The sequence below is a fragment of the Grus americana genome, chromosome 16, assembly GCF_028858705.1.
Source record: "Grus americana isolate bGruAme1 chromosome 16, bGruAme1.mat, whole genome shotgun sequence".
NCBI lineage: Eukaryota > Metazoa > Chordata > Aves > Gruiformes > Gruidae > Grus > Grus americana.
Window position 1 is genome coordinate 8003845 of NC_072867.1, and position 24020 is coordinate 8027864.

General features: G+C 40.1%; 1 protein-coding gene across 6 annotated transcripts; it reads left to right on the forward strand.

Moving 5' to 3' along the window:
* The first annotated feature begins 598 nt into the window (after positions 1-598).
* Positions 599-23277, forward strand: YPEL1 (yippee like 1). 6 transcript variants are annotated; one of them, XM_054844018.1, is made up of 6 exons: positions 599-1037; positions 5023-5305; positions 16257-16300; positions 16923-16961; positions 17739-17847; positions 18802-23277. In XM_054844018.1, exons 2-6 carry the CDS (start codon positions 5189-5191, stop codon positions 18889-18891), a joined length of 399 nt encoding a protein of 132 aa, XP_054699993.1. In that variant the 5' UTR covers positions 599-1037; positions 5023-5188; the 3' UTR covers positions 18892-23277. The 6 variants fall into 6 exon arrangements, with proteins under 6 accessions (XP_054699993.1, XP_054699994.1, XP_054699995.1 ...); XM_054844019.1 differs by having other exon boundaries at positions 16926-16961; XM_054844016.1 differs by lacking the exon at positions 599-1037 and adding an exon at positions 1378-1505.
* The last annotated feature ends 743 nt before the right edge of the window (positions 23278-24020 follow it).

A 24020-nucleotide genomic window follows, 5' to 3' on the forward strand; every position in this document is an offset into this window, starting at 1 on the left:
CAACACTGAACTTTTAACACTCCCGTGCCATCTTCCAGGGTTTTACCTACTTTCAGCAGAAACGTGAAAGACAAATACACTCTGGTGAGGAAAAAAAAAGTCTGAGCAATCCTGCATTTCTTATCACAGTGCCTTCACACGAAAACCCCTCTGAAAATACTCCGAGATGAAACCATAACCGAGCCGGCTGCTTCGGCTGAGCATTTACCTCATGTTCGTTTTACTGCCCTCACCCCGTTGCAGCTTTTCCGCTCGGCTCTCGCCTGGCCTCCTCGCCACACAGAGGCAGACCCCGCCGTACCTCAGCGGGGGCCGGGCGGGCGACAGCCCTCAGCGCGCGCCGGCGCCGCTTCCCGCCTCACGCTGCCGCGCGCCCGAGGCCGGGATGCGGGGCGAGGCGGGAGGGGAGGGGGGGGGAGCTCGCTGCACGCGCCCGGGACCACGCACCCGCCCGCCTCGCTGCGCGCACAACGGACCGCGGGGGCGGAGCGGAGAGGGCGGAGCCAAACCGAGGGAGGCGGGGCGGAGCGCCGCGCGCCCCCAGCTCGCGCGCGCCCCCCGCAGCGATCACGGCCGTTCTTTCTCCCGCCCCCGGGGGGGGCGGGGCGGGCGCGAGGGCGCGCGCGCGCGCGCGCGGTGATTGGCTGCCGGCGGCGGTGGGAGCGGGTTTAACGGCCGCAGCACTCCCGGGCCGGGGGAAAACAAAACAAAGGCGGCGGCGGGCGGGAGCGCAGCGCGGCGGCAGGATGCCTCGGCCGCCCCGCGGCCCTCAGGGCACGAGACGTGCGCCCAGCCCCCGCCTATGACCCCCCGAGCTGCCGCCGAGAAGGTGCTTTTGAGGCAAGGGAAGCCACCCCCTCCGCCGCAGCCCCCTCTTTGTTTTTCGGTGAGGGCCCGGCGCTGAGCCCGCGCCGGCCGCTGCGTGAGGACCGGGGGTCCCGCCTCCCCTCCTGCCCTCGCCCCCTGCGGGAAAGGGGTCTGGGGGTGCGCTGCCGCTCGGAGTCCGGGCTGGGGAGCGGAGCCGGCACGGCGCAGCGGTGAGTACCGTAGCGTGCGAGAAGCCGGCCCCTCTCCCTTTTGTTGGGATTTTTTTTTTTGGGGGGGGGGGGGGGGGAAGGGGGAACAGTAATAACGACGGGGAGGCGGCTGCGAAAGGAGCCCTGTGTTGCACCCCCGGCCGGGGGGGGGGGGGGGCTGCGGTTTCCTGTATGCGCGGGGCGGGGGGCCGCCAAGGCAACTTTGCTGGCGGGAGGAGGGCTCGGGCGCTATTTATAGCGCCTGGAAGTGACGGCAGCGCTGCTTGCCTGTAGCCTCCTCGTTACAGGGCGGGTGGTGATGGTTTACATAATTGGGGGGGGGGGGGGGGGGCGAGGCTGAGCTCGACGAGCACGAGTCCGGTGGGTCCCCCCCCTCGCTCACAGCCGCCCTGCGAAGGACAGGAACGCTGCGGCGGGTCCCTGCCCCGGGTCCGCCGGGGACGGAGCTGGCGGGCTGGAGGAGAGCCGGTTCGTGTTTGGGTGGCCGCGGACGGCTGTACCCCGGCAGCGTGCTGGCGGTCTGGGGGAAAGGAGCCGTTGTCCTGCGGGGATCGCTGCGAGTGGGAGAAAAAAGGCAACGGCGTCACCAGCCGCGGCGGCTTTGTGCTCCGGCGTGCGAGGAGAAAGCTTAACGTGTGCGGAGCAGCTGCTCCCTCCCGGCAGGGAAGCAGAGCTCTGTCTCTGCCGGTAACTTTCTCCTCGCGTCTTTTTTTCCTGTTATTTCTCGGTATCTGAAGTGAAAATGAGGGTCCTGTGTCTCAAGCTTTGTGAGGTTTTCCCTGCTGCAGTAATCAAATCGCAGCTTACCGAGAGTCCGTACGCAGGCTTTGTGGAGCTAGGCACGGAGTCTTAAGCTTATTTTGTGTCACTCTTTTTTTTTTTTTTGAGCTCAGGAAGAATGACGGAGAGGCTAATTTCTTACACGTTTTATTTCTCTATACGCTTGCGGGAGGCTCCAACCAGCGGTGTGAAAATCCCCACGCAGACGAGGAAGCTGCTTGCTTTTTTTCGTCCCTTGCCGGTGCCCGGTAGGCAGCTCATTCAGCGGAGCGGATCCCGCCGGCCCGCGTACCGCCCCGTACCCGCGGGGTGCCCCCCACCCCCCCCGCCACGCTTATCGGGGTGTTTGTTTACACATCCGGGTGCCGCGCGGGGCGGGGCCGCCCCGCCACCCATTGGGCGCCCGGCGCCCCTCCCCGGTGACGTCACAGGGCGGGGCTCCGGGACCGCGCCGTCCCCGGCGGGGCGAGGTGCGGGCGGCGGGATGGGGCGGGTGGTTGATCGCCCCCTAAGCCCGGGCTTTGGCTCTTGGGGCGGCCCTGGGGCGTCGGGATGCGCGTCCTCCGCGGGGCGAGGGGGCGGCCCTGAGGGCGGGCTGCTTCGTGACACTGCCGGGGACGAGCCCGGGGTGTGCGGCGCGGTGCCGTGGCCCTTGGAGGAAGGGAAGGGCTCCGTTAGGTTCCTCCTGCCGGCTGTACGAGTCTGTGGCGAGTACAGTTAGTGCTTCCAGAGGTTCCTGCTGGTTCTAGACTGGTAGGGACAAATACAAGTCACCGAAACAGGATCGGGACAGCGATTTAAAGTGGATAGCAATGTTCTTCTAGATTGCTTAGATCTTCAGGAAACACAGCTGTCGTGCATGACCGAAGCACTGACTGTGCTGTTGTCTAAGGAGGAGAAAGAAATAGTTGCTTCAGGTTTTTACACTGCTTTCCACAGAATAGTGAACAGCAGCCATGGAACCTGCTACTGCTCGTAGCTATCAAGCTAAGAAATGGTTCATGTTTTGAATCTTGCCTGTAACATCACAAAGCAACAAGTTCTGTGGTTCTTATGGTGTGTATCAAACACTTAGGATTGCCTTCTTTTTGAAGAGAGCAATATCAAATACAGTTTTGTCAAAAGAGCTTTGGAATTCTTTAATTTCTGTAGTTGAAGGACTCAGTCCTTACTGAGTCTGAAAGAGCCTGGATTGCCTTTAGAAATGTGAATTAAAAGAGCTTCTGGGAATGCCTTGAAGAAAAATATTTTCCTCTTTATGTTCAACTTGCTGAATTTCTGCAAACATTGAACTTGTGTCAATTACTGATCTAAAGGGTCTAATCCAAAGTCAAAACATCTTTGCTTGTGGTGTCTTTCATTCTGAAACCCTGGGTCGTTTTGTTCTTTCCATTTCTAGGAACCTAAACAGATCTGTATCTTTCTAACATTAAGAGTTCAAGCAGGGAATTTAAAAGGGAGCCTCACATTTAACTGCTAGGATTGTGGTTTATTGTCTTTCTCCTGTAATCTGTTACCTCTAATAAATGTGGCTTAATATCTAGCTGTTCTACAAAAGCAAGCTGTTTTCTCCAAACACTGTAATCATTCTTCCTTTTGCAGTTATAATTAAATTATCTTGGGGTAATAGGTATATAATGTTTAAATGACTGTATTAATAATTCTGCTCTTCATGCTAACTGGGTTAATATTTCAAACATATTAATGTAACCCTTATCAAATCTGTTTTCTCTTTCAGTGACTGACAAAAGTCCGGTCATTCTGATGTACTTTGGATGGCAACTTGTTCCCATTGTTGCTTTATTTTTTTGATTGCATATGTTCTGCTATGTGTCTTGTTTGTGGCTTGTCTCTGCTCTTGCAATTCTTTCTGTAAGAAATTTTCTTGTAGCAAGTCCTTCATTAGTTCTTGAGTCTTTTCTCCTGCTGCTGTCATAAGATTTAAAAAAAACCAAACCCCTTTAAATCTTGCTGTAGTTGTCTCTTGTGCTAGGCCTGCTGTACAGATTACTTTCTCAAGGATTCTTTTGAAGCACAGTGACTGCTTCCTATAATGAAAGTCACATAAACTAAAGATTATTTATCTGCTCTATTTGTATTACTAGTATTCCACATCTAGAAGAGTGGTTAACTACTGTCCTGCACACAGTTTACAACTGTGATACATGTTTTGCATGCTTGTTTTAATAGCTGGATCAAGATACTGTAAATTCTTTATATTGGCTCTCACTTCTGTGTTTGTGTTACTGACCTACTCTGTCAGTCACCTGATTGTTGATGACATAAGTGACTGTGCAGTGTTCGTGTTTGGATTGCTCAGTAGCTTGACGCATAGAGTGTGGTAACTGATGGCCTTTGACAGATCAGTAGACGTTATTACGAATATTCAGAATCTGTAATTTTTCAGGCAAACTCTAAAATGGGCTGGCTTTTTCCAGCATAGTGGGAAGGTCTGTGTTTCTCTGTGCATATAATGTCTCCTAAAGGCACTCTGAGGATTAAGAATGCCATTGGGTATTCTCTGTGTAGAATTTAGCTTTTATTATCTCGCTGTGATTTTTGGTAGTGTCTATTAAGACTATTCTGGTAGAGTGAGGAAGTATCTAATTAGCTTTGATCAGGACACTAGTCAGAAAGGCCTTTGCCTAATGGCATAATTCTGCTGAGCTTGAAAGAGGAAGAGACGTGGATCCCTGAATAGGATGGCAGTGTCGTACTTGGTATTTGACTTAAAGCCAGATGCAAACCAGCAAGATCTTTGCTGAAAGCTCAAGTGCAAATATTTTTTGTTGGACATAGCAAATCTTTTCCAAGATGCCTTGTCACTTGCTATATTGGAACTGACCACTGGAACTTCAAAGACAATTAACTTTCTCCAGTCCCCTGCCTTTTTGCTGTAATTTTCTGCATGGATGTCTTAAAGAGTATATGTGGTATGTTGTAGAAAGTGCTTGTATTTCATGGAGAACTGTTTGAATCTCCTCCTTCATGGGAAATGTGGTGGAGTAGATGCCACTAGTGGAACAGAACTGCTTGTTACTGTGTTGAATGGAACTTGAATTGAGCAGCTTCGTAGAAAAAAGGGGCCTGTAGTGTAGCCAGGCATTTGCTCTAAATAACACTTTGCTTTGTCTGTAGAATAGAATAACAAGTTTATTCTGGCCTTGTTGTAAGCTGCTAATTGTTCTGCTCTTTTCACCTACAGGTGGTGACTGTTTCTCTTCTGTCATTTGTGTGGAAAGTGCCACACACACTCCAGAACAACAACGGCTTTTGCTTGCATATTCCAGTGTTTCTTTTGTCAGCGAGTTCAGCAAAGTTGTAATTCTTCAAGTGCCAGCCCTGAGCTGAGTGAGGAGCCACCAGCAGAGATGGTAAAAATGACAAAATCAAAAACGTTCCAGGCTTACCTGCCAAACTGTCATCGAACCTACAGCTGTATCCACTGCAGAGCACATCTAGCCAATCATGATGAATTGATCTCCAAGGCAAGTGGTCTGTTTAGAGACCTCATTAATTATTTCTTAACCAAAATGGCTATCACTGTCTCACTGCTCCCAGTAAATAAGGGATGCAAATTGATGCATACTTCAAAGTATCTTCCCTGGGTTCACTCTTGGGTCATACATGTTGTATACTGAGTCCTCTGGAAACTCTTGAATGTGACATAAAGACTAATCTAATGTATTTCACTTATTAACAACCTCTGTCTACTGTCAGGTAGGTACTGTTTGTGAGCTGTCATATCTGAAAAGTCTGCTAAGGAAAACTGTCAGAAGAAAACATGGATCTCTGAGCAGGGAAATGATTCTGGGTATGGTTATTCCAAATAAAGATTATTTTTTACTCTATTTGACTGAAGGTCAAAGCTGGCTGTTTCCAGAACGTTCCACTGTTGTTATGGAATCTGTAAACAGATTTACTTCTGCTGTATACCAGTTCCTAAGGAATGTGATTAGCCAGAGATGTTCAGAATAGTTGGACTGGCTAAATTTAAGCTTAGAGGATATGTGGATCCTTGAAACAGGCTAGGCCTGTCCTTCTTACCGTTGTAGGAAGAAACCAAGACTTGTGATGTGTGAAATAATTAGAAAAACTTGATGTTTGGGATAAATACTTGACAGACCAGTTCATTCTCTTAATGGCATCCTGGAGAAAACAGTTCAGTTGCTTTTCAGACCTCTTAATACAAATTGCTTTCTCTATAACTATTGTCAAATAAAATTTTGAGTGGCAAACCCTTTATAACTAATTTCATCTGCTGCTGCCTGTTTGTGTGTTCAGCAACACTGAGGGGATGCTGCTTTTGAATCCTGAAGAGATGTGGGGAGGAGAATGCTGCTACTTCTGAATTGAGGTTTTCTTCGGGTGGGGAGAAAGTATACCTGCTGACGTATCTCTTAGGGGGTTATCAGGAAATAATGGGGTTTCCCCATGCAATTTTTCTTGTGTTACTAAACTTTTTATCTTTGTTTAGATCAAGATAACTTTTTGATTCAAATAGTATAAATGGTGACAGTTCTTGGCAGTGTTGCTGATGGCTTGCTTCTGCTCTGCCTTTAGTCTCTTCCCCTAAACAATTCTTTCCCTCAACTTAGTACATATATTGAGGTGTGGAACTGTAAAACACATCAAATAGGAAACAGTGAGCTAGTGACATACATAAGAGGTGAAGAAATCAAGAGGGAGGGCTTGTTTTACTTGTATTAACCTGAAAAAAGTTCCTCACTTTATAGTGATTAATCTTACTTTGTTTTAAGATCAGCAAAAGCAAGAGAAATACTCAAATAGTAATGTGAATGCATTTGAATTTAATCTGTTTCCATGTTGATTTCAGAATTTGAGTATAAGGGGTCTCTTTGGCAACTCTGGATTCCACATTACAAGCAATAATAGCTTCATTATTCACTACATGTCCTGGGCCAAAAACTTAAGGTTCTAGATGTCTACATGAAGAATGAAGCTGTGTCTCTTGAGATGTATAAATTCATTGAGAAAATGCAATCCAAGCACACATATTTAATTCTTTTAGTGGACTTGGATTTTTTGCATGTCAACTAAATTGCCAGTTACCACATGAGCCAGTTGTTCTCCAAGGTCTTGGGAGTTTTGGTCAGCAGACTATTTTGAATATATTCTTAAGCAAATCATGTGTTCCTATTACAGCTTCATAAGTAATTTCAAATATTAAAAACAAATTTTCAGTTCAAAGAAAATGGAGAACTATTTTAAAAAAAATCTAGTAAATACATAGTTCTAAATTGTTTCTAATGGTGTTGGGAAGGGTGTTAGATATGGCTTCCACTTTATTTCTGGCTTCCATAATTTTCAGCAAAGAAGTTTCTGTACTTGCAGGTTGACCATATCCTTATTTGACAGCTGATTCATAATTTGTCAGCTGAAGATTTCTTGACCACATTTTATTGTTTAAATCTGTGTGATAATGAGAAATACACTTAAATGAGGTGTGTTTTTTGTATGGTTGTAAAATAAAAAGAACATTTCTCATCTATTGTATTTGGAACATAGCTTCAAAAAACCCACCCTCCTTTAAGCTTAGCTTGTATATATTCCAACACTGGAGAAGTTCTTTTGATGGAAACAACTGCAAAGCAATAGTTAGATACACTTGGATCGTTAAAAATAAGTAGTGCTGTCTGGGGGGGGTGGTAGGAGGAGTGGTGGGAGGAAATCAGATTTGATTTATTTCAGATGAAGACACAGGTTAACCTAGAAAATAAAAACTGAAGAAATATCCTAGACAACATGTGTAGACAGAACTGTAAAAGGACTAACAGATGAGTGTACCTCACAACAGTTTTTAATATAAATCTCTCTTTTTCTGAAGTTCTCTTAAAGTGCTTTCATTGATGTACATTGTGCAATGAACTTAGGTTAAATGAAAGATATTTTTTATTTATACTAACAATATCTAGAATCCTAGTTACTCTATCCAGCTGCTGCAAAAATAACCTGAAGTGTAGCAAGTTGATTCTATACAATCTAAAGTTAATTAAGAACAGCATAGTTCCTGTGCTGTTTTGGATTTATTGATGGAGCAGAGAATTGGACTGCTCAACCTGATTCCTCACACCCTTACTTTGAGGGCCTACTTAAAAGCAAAGCTCTGGGTAATGCTAAATACAACTTTTAGTCTCTTTCCAAATGCTTACTATGCAGTATCACTCCAGAACCCTACTGCCACAAATACTCTTCAGCAGATAAAGGCAAACAGTATTTGGTACCTAGCTACAGGAGCTTCATTTGGCTGATCCCCTGCCCTGCGTTTCCTGGATGCATGGTGATTGTTGCTTTCTTTTTCTGTGTGGTCAGGGGAAAAAGAGCCAAAATACATCGTGTGTTCTTAATTTAAAGCAGCTACAACTAGCTTTGAGGTATAAGCGTTTGTTATACCTGATGCTATAATGTTTCCAACTTCAAGATGAAAAGATAAGCTAAGGCCTTGAAATGAGTGGTGTTCCTCTTAAATGTTGGTCTGTTGTGGAAAAGCAGAGTGTGCTGCTTATTTCTGTCAATCATCCCTTTGATTCTGGTCCTCAGAATACCAGACTTCAATACAGATTTGCAGTTCTGCTTTTGAGGACTGTTGATGCCACTTGTCTGGCAAGGATGGCAGTGCACGCAAATCACCTTTTTGTTTTATTTCTGTTCTCTGTGAGCAGCAGTATCTCTTTCTTGCCTTGGAATAAATCATCAAGCTCTTTTTTTTTTTCTTGTGCTCTTGATGGTGATAAAATGGCAACCAAGAGTTTTGGCAATGGCTTAGAATTAAGAATGTAGACTAGTACAGTATAAAAATTCATTGTTATCTGTAGTTTTCTATGCAATTATGGAAAGATTCAACATGTTGCCTCATGTTGAAATCCAATTGGATATTAGTGATTAGAGCATACATTTCTAGATATTTTCACTCTATAATAATGGAGTATACAAATACCTTGTATTTTTGGGGTCAAGGGAGGAACCTGGGGAGAGGGGAGGAATGGGAATAAGGCTGGTTGAGAATAGGAGTCCTAAACTAGGTGATCATCAGCAGTAAAGATGTTGGCAGACACTAGTCTGTACAGCTGAACACATGCACACATGTATGAACAGTTGCCATAATTTATAACCCCAGTCATCTTGGGGAGAACACTAATTTGAAGGATACATAACAACTAACTAAACTGTAGATGACTCTTAATTGAAATGAAGTATCATTTTGAAGTGGTGTTAGGTACCTCTTAGACATGACTGATTTGTGGTGTTAACAAGTCTGCAAGTGCTGGATTTTCTGTTTCTTTGGTGAAGACTTCAAAGCAAACATTAAAGGTTTTTTAAAAAAAATACTATTAGAATGAGTATACCAGTCTTTATGACATTGGGGGGCATTCAGAGGACAGGGGAAGAACCTGCACCTTTTTATTTCTTTAAAGAAGCAAACGGATATTTAGAATCCTACCCTACTATGACTACAGGCAGAGAAGAGACGTAACCTCTATCAGCAAGCAACCACAGGCCTTAATAAAGAGTGAGGCAAAAAACTGATGCCATAGGAGGCACTTGTTGGATTTAGAATGTTCAAATAGTGCATAAATAGTGACCAAACGGTATATGTTAATTGTTTTAAATTTCAACAATTTAAAAAACTGACATCATTAAGTTTTGAGGGAAAACTTCTACAAGACTCTTTGAAGTCCAGGGGAGGCTGCCGCTTGTGTGGCCTGTACAAAATGTTATATGTATGCTGTTCTTAAAGCAATTTTAAAATAAGTGGTGTGAAGGGCTTAATTGAAAGAGCTTTTTTCTGATTTGTTTGTAAAATGTAGAGAATGTGCAGTGATTATTAGCAGTAGTTTTCCCAGGAGGCAAATGTTGCTTGAAGAGCGCAAGTTCCAAAGCACTTCAGAATGGCTTGTACCCACTAAGTTCCAGTAATTGTTTAGAAATTCAGTCAAGGTCCAACAAATTACAAAGAAATAGAAATCTTGGAACCTAGTGGGTATATTGCAAAGGATAATGCTTTGTTACTCAGTGTTGACCTGCTCGAAAAACTGTTGAACTGTCTTACAATGTGCGTTAATGCTGGGAATAGAAGAAAATCTGGATTACTTTGTATAGATGCCCATATAAATGCTGTCACTTTCTCCTGTCTCGTTCATTGCAAAGCATATCTGACCAGAGGGAGAAAAAGGTATATGAAATTACAGACAAGACTAGATCTGTCAATATTTTCAAGAACAAGTTCTGCATAAAGGTATATAGATGTAACTGTCATTGACTTCACTGGGAAATCCTTGCACCTTATGGGTAAAAGAGCAATCTTGGTGGTTATATTTAGTTCTTCAAGGCATTCAGTATGTCTGCTGTTATATTATTGATGAGAAGGAAAAGTCTTCAGCTTAAATAGATGCCAAAACATTTTTAGCCTTGCTTAGCAATCTGTGTTTTTGTCCTCTGTTTAACTGATGAGTTGAAAAGAATTTTTTTTGAGGGTTTATTGTCTTTAAGTAAATGTGCTGTTCTTAGCTTGATTCAGTTTGGTAATCCCCCTTTGATATAAAGTAATTCCTTATGATATAAGGAGTATTTGGAAAGATAGTTGGGCATGTTGTGTGCTTGAAGGCCACTTTTGTTCCCTGCTGAAACAGTTGAGAATGGGCCTGATTTCATAAATATTCCAGTGATTTATTTTGTTCTCTAACAGGTTTTTTGGGTTCTGTTTTGGGTTTTTTTTTCTCTTGGGGGAAAAAAATCTAGTTTTTGGAAGAGAAGCAATCTTTGGAAAATACCCAATAGTAGATTTGAAGGCTTAAAGGAGCTGGAAAGTGTGCAAGGGAAGTGTTCGGGTGTTTTGACATAATTATTTCTGAAATACATTCGAGAGGCTGTATAACTCAAAATAACTTGTCCTACCTGACAGAGTCTTCACTTTGGAAATATCATTTGCCAAATGTGCAGGCATGCAGGTTTTGGAGTGGAATTTAAGGTTATTCTCGACATACTGAACTTTATAACTTGCTTTATTAAAATCAGTAAATAATTGAATAAAAATGTACTTTCAAATATTTTAATATTTATCATGGAATCATCTAGAACTTGTCTAGTAAGCAGCTGAGCAGCATTATCTCTAGGTGTCTGCAGTATTGAGGAGTTGGATCTGAGAGAAATATCAAATGGAACAATTTTTTTCCCCTCATACTTTTTTGTCTGTAGCTTATGTTGAATTAAATTTTATGAATTTATTTTGCAAATCTTGAAGTGACAGGATATCCTTAGAGTCTCTGATGCATCTTACTGAGAAGATAATTCCAGACATCAGAGCACTTGAATGTGTTTCTGGTTTATCTTAAGAATACTGCCTCTAAGAAGAATACTGTCTTCTGAATTAATCAGTAATATTTCTTTGAATAGCATATTTGTTCAGAACACTAATTCAGGTTGATCTGTCCTAGCTTGTAAAGTGAGCTCTAACAAATGAAAGGGAACTCAAGAAAATGAAACCAAAAAAATCTTATGCACTTCTTCCATTGCCATTCTTTAAAATTATTTTTCTGTTATGAATAGCTTGCAAGCTGTGCTTAAGGAAGATACTGTTAATGCCATTCTGGCTTGCCTATAATAATGCCTGCCATACCCTTAATACATGCTAAGACAGCAGTTTCTTTGGATGTTTTCTGTGGAGCATGATCTCTAGCCACACAATCTAATCCCATCTGTGGGGAATAATTAATTACATAAGCTTTTAGTAGCTTCCCTTCCCCCATCTGTGCCCTTAGGTATGCCTTAGGGCAGTAAATACATGTTCTGCTTAACTAAGACTTCCTTTTCTCCTGGGTAAAACAGCTAATCCTGGTGTTAGAGGTAATGATGGGTTTAACTCAGAAGCATAGATCATATCTAATTCTGCAGGTGTGTAGTAGTATATAAGAGAAATATTTATAAAATTTCTTTACTACAAAATGTATTGATGACAGAGGTCTGTCAGATGACTTGAAAAGATCATAATACCGAACTGTTGTTGCAGTCGACCTCAGTATTGTTCCTAAGCATAGTTAAACAGTTTTGCTTACACTGTTAGGCATTCTAGGTAATTTCAGCTGTGCTGAAACAAGAAAAAGTTACAGATCTTGCAGATCTTCCCATAGGAATGGGCAGCTAGTCAAAGATGTGGATTTTCTAGGGACAAAGTTAATTCATAAATCAATGCAATATTACTGAGTGAGGGCTATGAAAAAGCAGACTTAAAGCAAGTTTGTTTTAACTGCGAATATTAGTTGAACTGCTAAATTGCCCAGCTTCTAAATAAAAATCCTGGTCGATGTGAGTCATTATTGATGACAGTTAGTCACACTTACCGCTATCTTCTAATTTCTCTCTGCTGGGTAAGACTCAGAATTATGACAGTTTTAATAGAATCTTCTGGTTTAGGTATGATTTATGTATAGTGCTAGCAATCTTAGAAGTGCTGAACACATCTTGCAAAGTAAAAGTTTGCGTTTGCATAGATGATGTTTGTTCTGTAGAAGAGCAGTTTGTCTGGAGACTGGTTTGAACAGTTAGGCCTGTTAGTCCTTGACACTGCCATTTAAAATACTCTCTTTTTCATTTCCTTTGAGGAGTTGATGCACAAGGCATTTAATCTGTCAATCTCTTAAAATTCATATCACTATAACTCAGTCTTACAATGCAGAGTGAGAGAAACTTAGTGCTGGTAAAAACAAATGTTTGTTCAGTATTTTTTTTTGGTTATGCAAAATACTCTGCTTATAGTCAAGTTACAAGCTTAGCAAGCAGTTCAAGTGCCAAAATGAGTTGTCTTCATTTCTAGTTGCTTCAAGAAGCAGAGCTCTGATATTAAATCTTTCTTTCAATATTCTGTGGTCAAGAGAATGCATATGTGACAGATATGTACCTTTTTGTGTTGTTTGAATACAGGTTTTGAGGAAAAAAAAAATCTCCTCAGCTATTCATGTGAATAAGAAACTATGACTGCCAAGCTCCGACAAGAAGTTCATAAGGAAAATTAAAAGGCACAGGAATTTAAAAATTGGTATCTTTACAGTGCTTTTGCTTCAGTCAGTGTGTAAGAGTTTCACATGGATGGATTGCAGACCATTAAACGCTCAGTGACACACTGATGTTGTGGTTGGACACTGATTTCAAAGGAAAGTGTGAGTTGCCTAGACCAGAGTTCTGTATTCCAGAACACAATAACACAAGTTGCCACAGGTTGCTGTCAAGTTATCTGAGTGATGTACACATGGGGGAACTTGCTCTCTGGGCAAAGAAACAATTGTTCTATGGCATGTAAATATAATATTTAGCCTCTAAACACGTATGTAGGTGAGAAAGATGGTATCAAGTGAATTGACTAAACTCTGCTAACTGGAAGCTAGAGAAGATGGGAATGGAGGAGCTTTTCACAGTGGGATGTTTGTGAACAGATTTTCTTTCTAAAACCACCATCCCAGGAAAAGGTTCTGTTTTGTGTTGCTTCTCCCTCCACTCTACCCTGATAATCCCAAAAATGAGGAGGTAACAAAGATGGCTCTTTCTGAGGGGAAAAAAACAAACTAGGAGAGCCCAGCATAGGGCAACAAAGCAAAGGGTGCAAGAGAAGAAAAGTCATCTTTAAAAATGCATCAGGAAAAAAAGAACTGAAGTAGTACATTCCAACCTGCGGTTTGTATTTCATCTAGCTAGAAATATTTTTCAGCTTCTGAAACAAGAGAAGGGAAGAGCTTCTTTTTTCTGCTATTCCTGGCATCCTGTTACTGCCCTCTGCTTAATTTTGAGAAATGCAGGGTCAAAGGAGAGCTTTTATTAGGTGATACTAAGTCAAGACTAAACATAAACTTGGCAGAAATAATTGCATAAAGTAGTTCAAAAGGTCTCCTGATTGTTGATTTGTTCTGGAGTCTTTTTCTTTCCCAGCTAGCTGGGGAACTTCAAGTATGGCATATAACTTGTTTAAAAGTGATTGTGTAGGACCAGACAAAAAAAAAACCCACCATGTTAACTTGTATGCGATTGGCATGTGTAATTACATATAAATAGAGAAGCTAGCATATGATTAATTTAATAGGAGAAAGTATTTCTTGGTGCAGTTTGAAAAAGGATTTGTGAATTATAATTCATAAAGTTTTTAAAGCAAGGACAAATGGCTGCAACTTTTTAAATGTAAGAATTTTTACAGTAGCTTAACCAAAAATAATGGTCATCATGGCCCTGAAAGTTTTCTTTTTCTTAATTTCAGGTACACGGAAGTTCTAGTTTAAATTTGCCTCTTAATGAATAAAGAGGACCTTTAAAGTGTTTCCTTTACTTTTTCTTAAATTTTGGGGTTGCACAACTGCAGTTATCTAAATTCATGTGTAGTTGACTCAGGCTAGTTACTCATTTGTTAATGGCCAATTTTTGAGAGTATATACATGAACAGCTTCTGTTTTCATCTGCAGTAAGCATTCTCTGCTGCTTTATTGATTGTGAGGCACTGGCTGTAATTCAGAGAGCAGTGCAAATTCTATAGAAACTACAGCCTGTAGGTGCTGGACCACTCTGCCACTCTTGTGATGGCGTTTTTAAGTATCTCGCAGAACTGAACTAGTGGTGGGGTTGGTTTGTTTATTTTAAAGGTAGCTGTAAGGATTACTTTCTGGCAGAGCTGTTCAGACTCTCTACTCAACTGAGGCTCTCCTTTGAGGGTCAGTCCTACCTGAAGTTTTAGCTTTCACTGTACTGCGTAGCCTATCTTTTTTTCCTTGCCTTGTGAAAAATAAGACTTGCAGCTCTGGATAATGTAGAGAGTACCTTTTGTCTTTGTTATAGATGAAGAAATATGTTCTGTCACTAAAAATCTCCATTGAATAATTATTTTAAATGGTTGCTAAAATAATACTAAAATATTAATGCTATAAACTGTTAAGTAGAACTTCTTATCTTAAGGTGTGATTTTATGAGTAGCTAAGGGCTGTATGTAACTACACTGCCACAATTGCTACTTACAGTAGTCCAGAGTCATGGATTTCTTTTAACATTCTTTGTTGCAGTATATAATCTGGTTAATGTTGATCAAAAAGTGTTCATTTATATACATTTCCCTTTTACATCTTTTTTTTTTCCCCAAACTGTTCTGAGTAAGTAGTTAAGATGCAACAGTTATTGATCTGTTGCTAATTGTTAGACTGGCAAAATATCTATTTTAGTGTCAGGTGACTTCTTCTGACATGTATTCGGTTATACGATTAAAAGAAGCCATTGTGGAAAGGTCCTTCTGCCTATGGTTCCATGCCTGATATAACTAAAACCATTCAAAAATATTCAAGGTGAGATTTTCCTTAAGAAATTAAGGCAGTTGAGGATTTTTTTTTAAAATGGAATTCAGTATGGAAGAGAGAAAACCCAAAAACCTCCATTTCAGGGTGATCCTGTTTGGGAAATAATGGCTATGTCTAAATTATGAAGTAATTCAATACAGAAGGAACAAATCAACAGATGAAAGCAGTGATGTGTATTACATACCCTTTGAATGTTTTACCTATGGCTGGGTCTAGTCTGCTCACAAGTTTTGCCAGGATGTTTGTAGCTGAAGGCTGTCTGATCATAGGTTCAGGCCTTTATATGTTCATTAGCGTTTATAGAGTGCACATTAGAAGAGCTTCTGGTTTAGTGCAGTACAAAAGGAACAAAGATGTAGTTCACAGGCACTGAAACTGCTCTGCAAGCCAAACCAACCCCAGTAAGTGTGGTTGATTAGGGGTTTTACTTCAAAACTGTGCTACTGCTCTGAACTAAAACATTAATTTAGATCCAACCAAGAAAGTCTTAACAGTCATCTTTTGTCCATAAATCTATCAGGAATGTGAGAGATTTGAAAGCATATGGCTGTGCTTAGGCATTTGATGATAACAGTTGTTTTATTAAAATAAAGCTGAGCTTATAAACTGATCAGATGCATTTCCTGAATACCGTATGCTGGTTTTATGCTTGGTCCAGAATTTCACTCATCTTATATCAAATGATGCAATGAAATTGAAATAAATCATCTTTTGGGTGCAGCGGGAGATGACAGAGGAGATGGAAATAATTCCCTTTGAGTTACAAGCAGATTTTAATTAGCGTGAAGGATGTCTAGGAAAATGAGAATTGATATGTTGCAGAGTGGTAGGAAAAAAGTATGTTTCATTTGCATTACGGACATCTTATTTTGAACAATAATACTTAACAACTTAAACCCGTTGCTGAAAGTGTAATGTGGGTGAAAACTTTGCTGACCAGACTTTCCTATAAAGAATTGGTATAAACTTTTAACTTTAATCTGAAATAGTTTATATCTGTATCATGTTTATATGCTTACTAACACAACCTTCTAGAACTATTTTTTAGTTCGATGGTGGTTTTTGTGGTTTTTAACAAGTGCAATTTTTTTTAATGCAGTCCTTCCAGGGAAGCCAGGGACGAGCCTACCTCTTTAATTCTGTGTAAGTATGTTGTTATGGTTATGCACATTACCTATAGAGTGTAATTTTTTTGGTATGCTTTGTAAGTGAAAAACAGTAGGAATTAGTGTAGCTGCACTTTGCCCTGTTCTTTTTAATGTTGGCTTTACTCATAAGCAGTAGTTTTAAAAGAGCTTACTGAGCTGATTTGTAAGTATCCCTACGCACATATTAGTTTATCTTGTATTTTAAGTAATTCTGCTAATAGTTAAAGTTCAGGAAAGAGTGCTGATGTGAAATTTTTTTTGTGTATGTAATGGTAACTGTCTTGAGTAAGAGTTGCCATTCTGAGATATTCCAGAAGTCAAAATACATTGTGTGACTGTAAATTTGCTTTATACAACTCTGCTGTAGTCTAAAGAAGAATTTTCCAGTGTGATAGTTAAATACATCTACAGGTTAATGTTCCAGTAAACTTGGTACATCTTAAATGACCTTGAATATTGCAAATGTGCTAGAGGCAAAAAGTCTTTGTGATCTTATCAGGCCTAATATTTGTGATTTTAGGCACGTCCTACCCATGATGTAAGGCTCTTTGAATTTGCTAATGGATGTATTTAAAGTTTCTAACATGCAGGATTGCATTTTTGTCTTTATTTTTCAGCAGCTTCTTGTGTTGCAGCATTTTGGAAAAAGAAATGCAGTTAAGTGTCTTAGTCTATTTTAGACCAGGATAATGGAACTATAACTGCAAAGGATTTGATTGCAGATCCTTGAAATTCTTTTTATATGTAGCTGTTCAGTGGTGACTTGAGTCTTCTAGTATAATTGTAATAGTAAGAATCTGGTAATACAACAGCAAAAATGGCAAAGTTTTGCTCTTGTATAACACAGTCTAAAAATTTGGTTTAGTCTTGCCTGATGTTTTCTTCATAGACTCTTATTCATAAAGGGACTAGCTTGATGCAGTACTTAATGGGATGTTTTGGTTTTATATTGCTGTTTGTTCGTCATGGCTTAGTCTGCTGATCTGTAGCAAAGAAATATTTATGAGGCTTTTTCCTTGCTGCTATTTTGGAGTTGGTTCTAAATTCAGCTGTTGGTGCTGATTTACTGGTACAGACTTCCATTATAGAGGTCTCAAATTGTTTGTGAAGAAAAGCCTGCAACTGTAAAGGTATCCAGTTACTGCTCAGCGTTCCGTTCTCTGACAGTTTAACTATTGAGCCTGTCTTTGATGGGAGTAAGTGGGCATCACCAACGGTTTGCTGCTTAGACTAGCCACTTGAAAAACAAACCCCCTCTTTTTTTCTTCCAGTCCTTCAGCTCAGTGTAACAAAGGAAGTTTACAGCATTGAGTAAGTTAGGCACTTTTTTTAAACTATTTTTTCTCCTCTGGAGAAAAGGTGGGTAACAGGTAAAAAAAAGAAACACTCTCATGCAGTTAGAGTAATTTCTCCTTTTTTTTCTTTTTTTTCAGGGTAAATGTGGGCTGTGGTCCAGCAGAGGAGAGAGTTCTTCTGACAGGTTTACATGCTGTAGCAGATATCTATTGTGAAAACTGTAAAACCACTCTTGGATGGAAATATGTAAGCAATATACTTAAGTCTTTGATAAATGTTTGTATGTTGAAGCATAGACATTTGAGTAGGCCATTGAGTAGCACCTATATTGATAGTTTAGGTGAGTTAGCTCTAGTGCTTTTGTATATATCAGACTGTAAGACAGTTTTGCTTCCTTACATCTGCTGGAATGCTGTAGTAGATAATAACTTTATTCTGGACTGCCAAACAAGCATGAGCTATAGGTGCTATTACAGCTATCTCATACTTCTGTAATATCTTTTTGCAAGATTACCAACCACATACACTACACCAGACGGAAGAAATTGTCAAAGTGGGTCTTTAATTTCTTGGGTTGCAAAAGTTGGTTCATATAGCAAAAATATGAATTAAGGTAAATGGTACTGAACATGTTTACACTGCCTACAACTAATGTGAACTTGATTCTGTTGTTTGAAAAGTTATCTGTGTACATGCACGGTTACCTGCAGTACTTGGAGCTGTGTTGCAAGTTTGATGTTTTGAAAATGTTAGATTCTGGGTGTTGCATGTAGGATTGTCATTGATTCAGTATAGCTTCAGATCTTACAGAAAGAAGTTGTCCTAATGCATTCCCTCTGATGATGAATATAGAGGAGAGATTTTGAAAACGTTCCCATTCCCTCTTTTCATTGCTTCTGGGAATAAGGAAACTGAACACCTAACCTTCACTTTAAAAAGTGTTAAAATTCCCTAAGCAGTGAGAGAACATGGAAAGTTCTAAAGTAAGATCTGTTGTGCAGTGGATCTGCCCATTCTGCTCATGAGAAGTTTACTCCTATTTCCTTCTCAATACCCTTCATCTTTCCTCCCTCCCACCCTTGATCCAACGTAACCAATATGGGTTGTTAACTGGAATGTCTCCTGGTTTGTATTTTTAATGCAAGTTTGATGTTCAATTTCCCCAGCTTAATTGGGTGTCTTGATTTTTCTTCTTTCCAGGAACATGCTTTTGAGAGCAGTCAGAAATACAAAGAAGGAAAATTTATCATTGAACTTGCCCACATGATAAAAGACAATGGCTGGGAGTGAATCATAACCTTTTTCCTTCTGTTTGGACAATACTCTGTGGAACATGCTTTACAAAGACTAACGCAAAGTAAAGGAAGAGCTTGGCTAGAGTGGCCCTGAGAATATCACTGAACTCTGAAACCTCACAAATGAGTAGTGTAGTGTAAGTGGCTATTTCAGGCCATGTTTGCCTTTTCTCCTTGTGTAAGTTCCCTCTTTTTGTACGTGTATTATTGTGTGAACAGTTGTTTTGGAACATTTTGGATGACCTTTTTCTAAACTCTTTCAGACTAGAGAAACAGTTCACTAATTGAAAACGGATTTTACTGGTTAGCATCTATCTCTGACCTATGCCTTTAATGCTACCTTCTGCTGTGCATGCTTCTTGCCTAAACACCTACACTCCAGTCCTGTAGAAGTTCTATATCTGAGCAGTCCGAAAGAATGTATGGGATGGGGTGCTTTTTTATATGTAGCAATTTCTGATGTGTTTGGCAGTGAAGAGGATGCAGTATTGTAGTTATTAATTTCTTTTTTTAAATTTGAGTGTACCATGACCTATGTACATCTTGTAGGTGAATTGGTTAAAGGTACAGTGCTCACTTTAAAAAAATATTTCAATTGCACTGACTGAAGTTAGCAGGTCTCAAGTTGTTAGGAAGGGTTATGCTACAGATTAGGTATCTTAATGAAGTACCTTAGAAGGATTTTAAATCAATAATGCTATAGAATATGTTCATTTAAGACCAACATATTCCCTAAGGAGTTTGCTGGATAAGAAAATTATAAAACTATAGTGTGCAGGGTTAAAAAAGCAGAAAAATATATGCATCTTCTATTTTGGGAAAAAAAAAATTAGTTGCTGTATTAAAAAAAAGTTTTGGTACTGTACCTTTGCCAGTAACAGGGACTTGTGCATCAGTAAAGTTTTATGGCTGGTTCCATGTAACTGTATAGTCCTAATGCACTGGACAAAGAGGTTGATATCAAGGAAACTTGTTGAAGTATTCTGCTTCTGCTACATTTGAACAAAAATATTTATTTTTGTGAGAAATGGCCAGAGCCTATGACATGAAAATTAATATAGTACCTGTAGGAAAAGGAGGGGTAGTAAGAAGGAAGGGAAGTTTGACTCAATTTTTCATAAAATAGAATAACAAGATAGTTTTTAAAACTTGGGGGTGGGAAAGGGGTTTCTTGGTTTGCTGGCTAAATCATCCCGAAGTACCTTTTTATAATAAAAAAATATATGGAACTCGCCTTCTCTTTTGTTCTCACGCTGTTTCTTAAATGGAAAGAGTTAATGAGAGAAACTTCTGGAAAGTGTATGCACAATATTAGCTGTTGGTATCTGTGCATGCAAATTCTGACCAACTATGAAAGAAATGCTCTACATAAATTTGCTAACTCTATTTTCAAATTAAACAGTCTCTGAAGACTTTTTGTATTTTAATCCTTTTAATGCTTGAGGACAAAATCTTTGGGGAAAAAAACTTTCACACTACGTAAGTACTATAACTGAACAATACAGAAGCCTTGCAATACAAAATCATTTTCTCTCAATAACAATTCTAATATGGCACCTGCAAAATTAGTCATAGGTGCTGTTGCTGCTGTTATGTTTTTGGGAATCTCTGATAGGCTTTCTGAACTCTGCTGCACTTTAGAAATTTTGTCATACGTGAAATTATGCCAATGGGTAGGGGCAATACAAATCTTTAAAACCAGCTATTCGGTGTCTTTGTGGAGAGGAAGAGAGAGAAGAGAGTTCGCCCATGTGTACACGTTTTCTATGATGCAGGCTGGCTAAACTGCATTTAAGATGATGTGTAGTGATCTATACCTATGAATTAAAAATGTAAGAATTAGAGAAGTAGTTAAAGCTGTTGGGTTTCAGTCCAGAGACTTGAGGTGGTACAGTCGTGTTCAATCTGGATTTTGTCTTACATGTTACTACTTCATGTTGACATCATTGGGCTTCAAAGTCTCCTTTTTAACAATGTCATTGATGCAAGATGGGCTTTGCTGTTGCCTGTCTCTTGATCTTTTTGATCTGGAATTCTTGGGATTTTTGTTTTCTTCCATTGTAATATGTGTTGCCAACAAAGGCGGCACTAAAACTTCTATCTGCAAAAAGTTTGTGTTGGCTTCAAAGTCCAGTTGCAATATTGATACTTGTGAACATGTTTATGTGAAGCTTGTGTATCCTTGAGCTTTTCTTATTTCCTGGCTAGAGACTTGTTGAAGCAGTACACTGGACTGAAGACAAAAGTAATGGCTGCTTTTCAGTAAAGAGCTGAAATTAGAGTAGATTTTTTTTCTCTCTAAAATTGGGGGTTTGGCTATCTCTTGTTAGTAAGTTAATGCTGTTTGTAACACAGTCTAATTCTTACTTAGAAATTCAACCTCTTTCTTCAGTGCATTATTTATATTTCAAACTGGACATTTTCACCAAAACCTTAATTAACTTTGATGCCAAAGGTTGGGACTTCATCAAGTGCTTAGCACATAGAGCTTCAGACTACTGGCATAAAGAGTTAATGATCTATATGAGATGTTTGTGGCTTTTAAGAGAACCAAACAAAGCAATATTCTTTTTGGTCTTTTAAGAGTGGACACTTAGAAGGAATAAAGAGTAGAAGTAGGACAGAATTGCTATTTCATGCTGCCGTGTAACAATTCTTGAGGCTCATTCTATTGAGGGAATATGTGAATTTTCTGCCTGTGTTGCTTGGCAGCATCAATGATTATTTTCTCCCGTTGTAAAGATGTAGAGAGTTCTTGTTATTGGTTTTGGTGAAAGTAGAATCCAGATAGCAATGGCTGCTGGCTGATGTGAAGAGGTCAGTCTGGTTACTGAACCCTCCAGCAGTCATTTGAAAGAAAAATAAACTTACTTGAAAAAAATTTTACTAAAGCATTTTCCCTCTAACCAATTTTTGTAATATATTAAAGATTATATTTAAAGTTTGTATGTGTTTGCTCTGGGCAAGTTTACTTCCCCTCCAACTTGAGCACTTTTGTTACTTGTACTGGTTATTTTTATTGTTGGTCTTAACATTTATTTTGTATTTCGTTTTTTATAAACTGTAACAAAAAGCTTTTGTGAACCTTTGTTTCTTGCTGGCTCTTTCTTGGACCAAATGAACTGACTATGAGCTGGCTTAGAAGAAATGTTCATTGGGATGCATAGGAATTTGCTAGCAAAAATGTACATGTATTGAAAGTTGTTTTTTTTTCCTCTGAACCTCTAAAGCCATGCCTGTCCTAAAGTAATTAATCATGATTTGATGTGATTTTAGTAATCTGACCACACATTCTCTGTCTACGTCCAAAATAATGACTGTAACAACAGTGTTCCAGGACTGAGTCTGCCTCCAAACACTGGAGTTATTCTTTGGCTGGTCACTCTAAGTACCTTTTTGATTAATAAAAGGCAATGCTGCCATCTATAAAAATTCTGTTAAGTTGCAAACTTGCTGTGAAATAAGCTGCAGAATTTGGTGAGGGATTGCTGACACATCAACCTAACCACTCTTACTGAATGCTTTTAGCAGTCTAGTAATCTGAATTTTATCTGCCAGTAAAAAGGGCCAGAATACGATTTTTCCTTGTTCATTGTAAGCTATACAATGAGAAACTGTATTAATGAAGTTTGTTGTAATTCCATCTTAATTTCCCACTGGCAAGGCCTAGTATAATGGCCAATCTGAGCGGTATGCCTTGCATGCTTGTAGTCTTTCGCAACCCACGGCAGAGGAGAGGGAATACAGTTCATGAAATTTCTTTGAATTAAAATCTGGCCTCAGAGGTTCTGACAAATAGTCATCGCTGCACCCATAGCCAAATGGTCATCCGTATTTCTTATTGGTGTCTCAAGTTAGTGCAAGAGTTCATGAATGCTGTGTGCCATATTTGGTGGACTTAATGCTTCCCTCTGAGTTATGCTTGTAGAGCTTTTTCTGCACGCTCATCTCAGCAGTCAGATTGCAACAGTAGTGACCTGTAGTCTCACAGACCAAATTTTGAACATCTCAATTCTTTGGTAATGGTGATGAGTGGAAGAAGCTGTTGAATTATTGTTAAACTTTTTGGACACTTTATTGTACTTCATTGAGACTCATGTTAAGCCAACCAGGAGTACAAACACTTGCTGCAAAAGGAACAGACACTTCGGAGGTTTCTTTTAAAAGGACTGTTACAAATGGTTTAAGGCCTAAAGCATGAGTCATAAATGGCAGTTGAGTTGTGCCTCATGGTTTCTTAAACTCTTTACGATGCTTTCTTTTACAGGTGACATGGCTGTGTTGCTGTTTTGTCCTAGCAATACTGTACATCATTTGTTGTTTCACTATATTGTATCTACTTGAGGTATCACAATAAAAGCTTTCAATTGTTTCGTTGAATTATTTACTGGTTTTGTGCTATCTTTTCTTGCTAATTAAGTTCTCGTGCTTTATTTTTTGGTAAGGCTAGAGAGAAAAGCCAGTGCTCTTAGCTGCTCTTAAAAACTTCTAAGCGTGGGTTGAATTTGGTTTTTATGTGGTTTTAAGGCTGCCACTAAACATTAGGTTTTTTCCTTTCACTAATCTTTGCAAAATACAGAAAGCTGTGTTGCTGCTTTTAGAGCTTTTGCCCATTTTGCAGAAGTTCCATGATTGGCTCAAAGTGCTTTCAAAAGGACAGTCAGTTTGCGCACACCCCACAGCTAACTTTCAGAGAAATCATAGGAAGTGTGGGTGTGCTTTCTGTTGTGTAATCTTGGTCATCCGTAGACCAGAGGAGCACTCCGAGCACAGGCACTCAATCTGTTAGTTCTGCTTTGGTTGAGAGGAACTTCTGTAGTTCTTCTAATCAGATCAATGGTCTTCTCATGTGTTAGTGGAGTTAAAGTCCCCACTGTGAGTCAGTGACAAGGATGTGATGAAGATGGTCTTCTCCATCCAAGAGCTCAGGTCACAGTGGGCTTCATACCAGCTCAGATTTATTCCACCTGTGTATTTGCAGGAGGCACAGTGTGCTGTGTGCGTAACTGTGAAGGGCTCCCACCAACATTCAAATCTGAACTTTTGCCTAAAGATCTTGTCAGTACATCACCAGCTGCCCATAGCAGCAGGCATGACAGTGGCTCTCATATTCTCCAGTGGAAA

Excerpts from the sequence above, each read along its gene's own strand:
- YPEL1 (XM_054844018.1), top strand. The coding sequence starts at position 5,189 with ATGGTAAAAATGACAAAATCAAAAACGTTCCAGGCTTACCTGCCAAAC. Across the intron at positions 16,301-16,922 it reads GCCTACCTCTTTAATTCTGT|CAGCTTCTTGTGTTGCAGCA; the intron begins GTAAGTATGTTG and ends TTTATTTTTCAG. Across the intron at positions 16,962-17,738 it reads ATTTTGGAAAAAGAAATGCA|GGTAAATGTGGGCTGTGGTC; the intron begins GTTAAGTGTCTT and ends CTTTTTTTTCAG.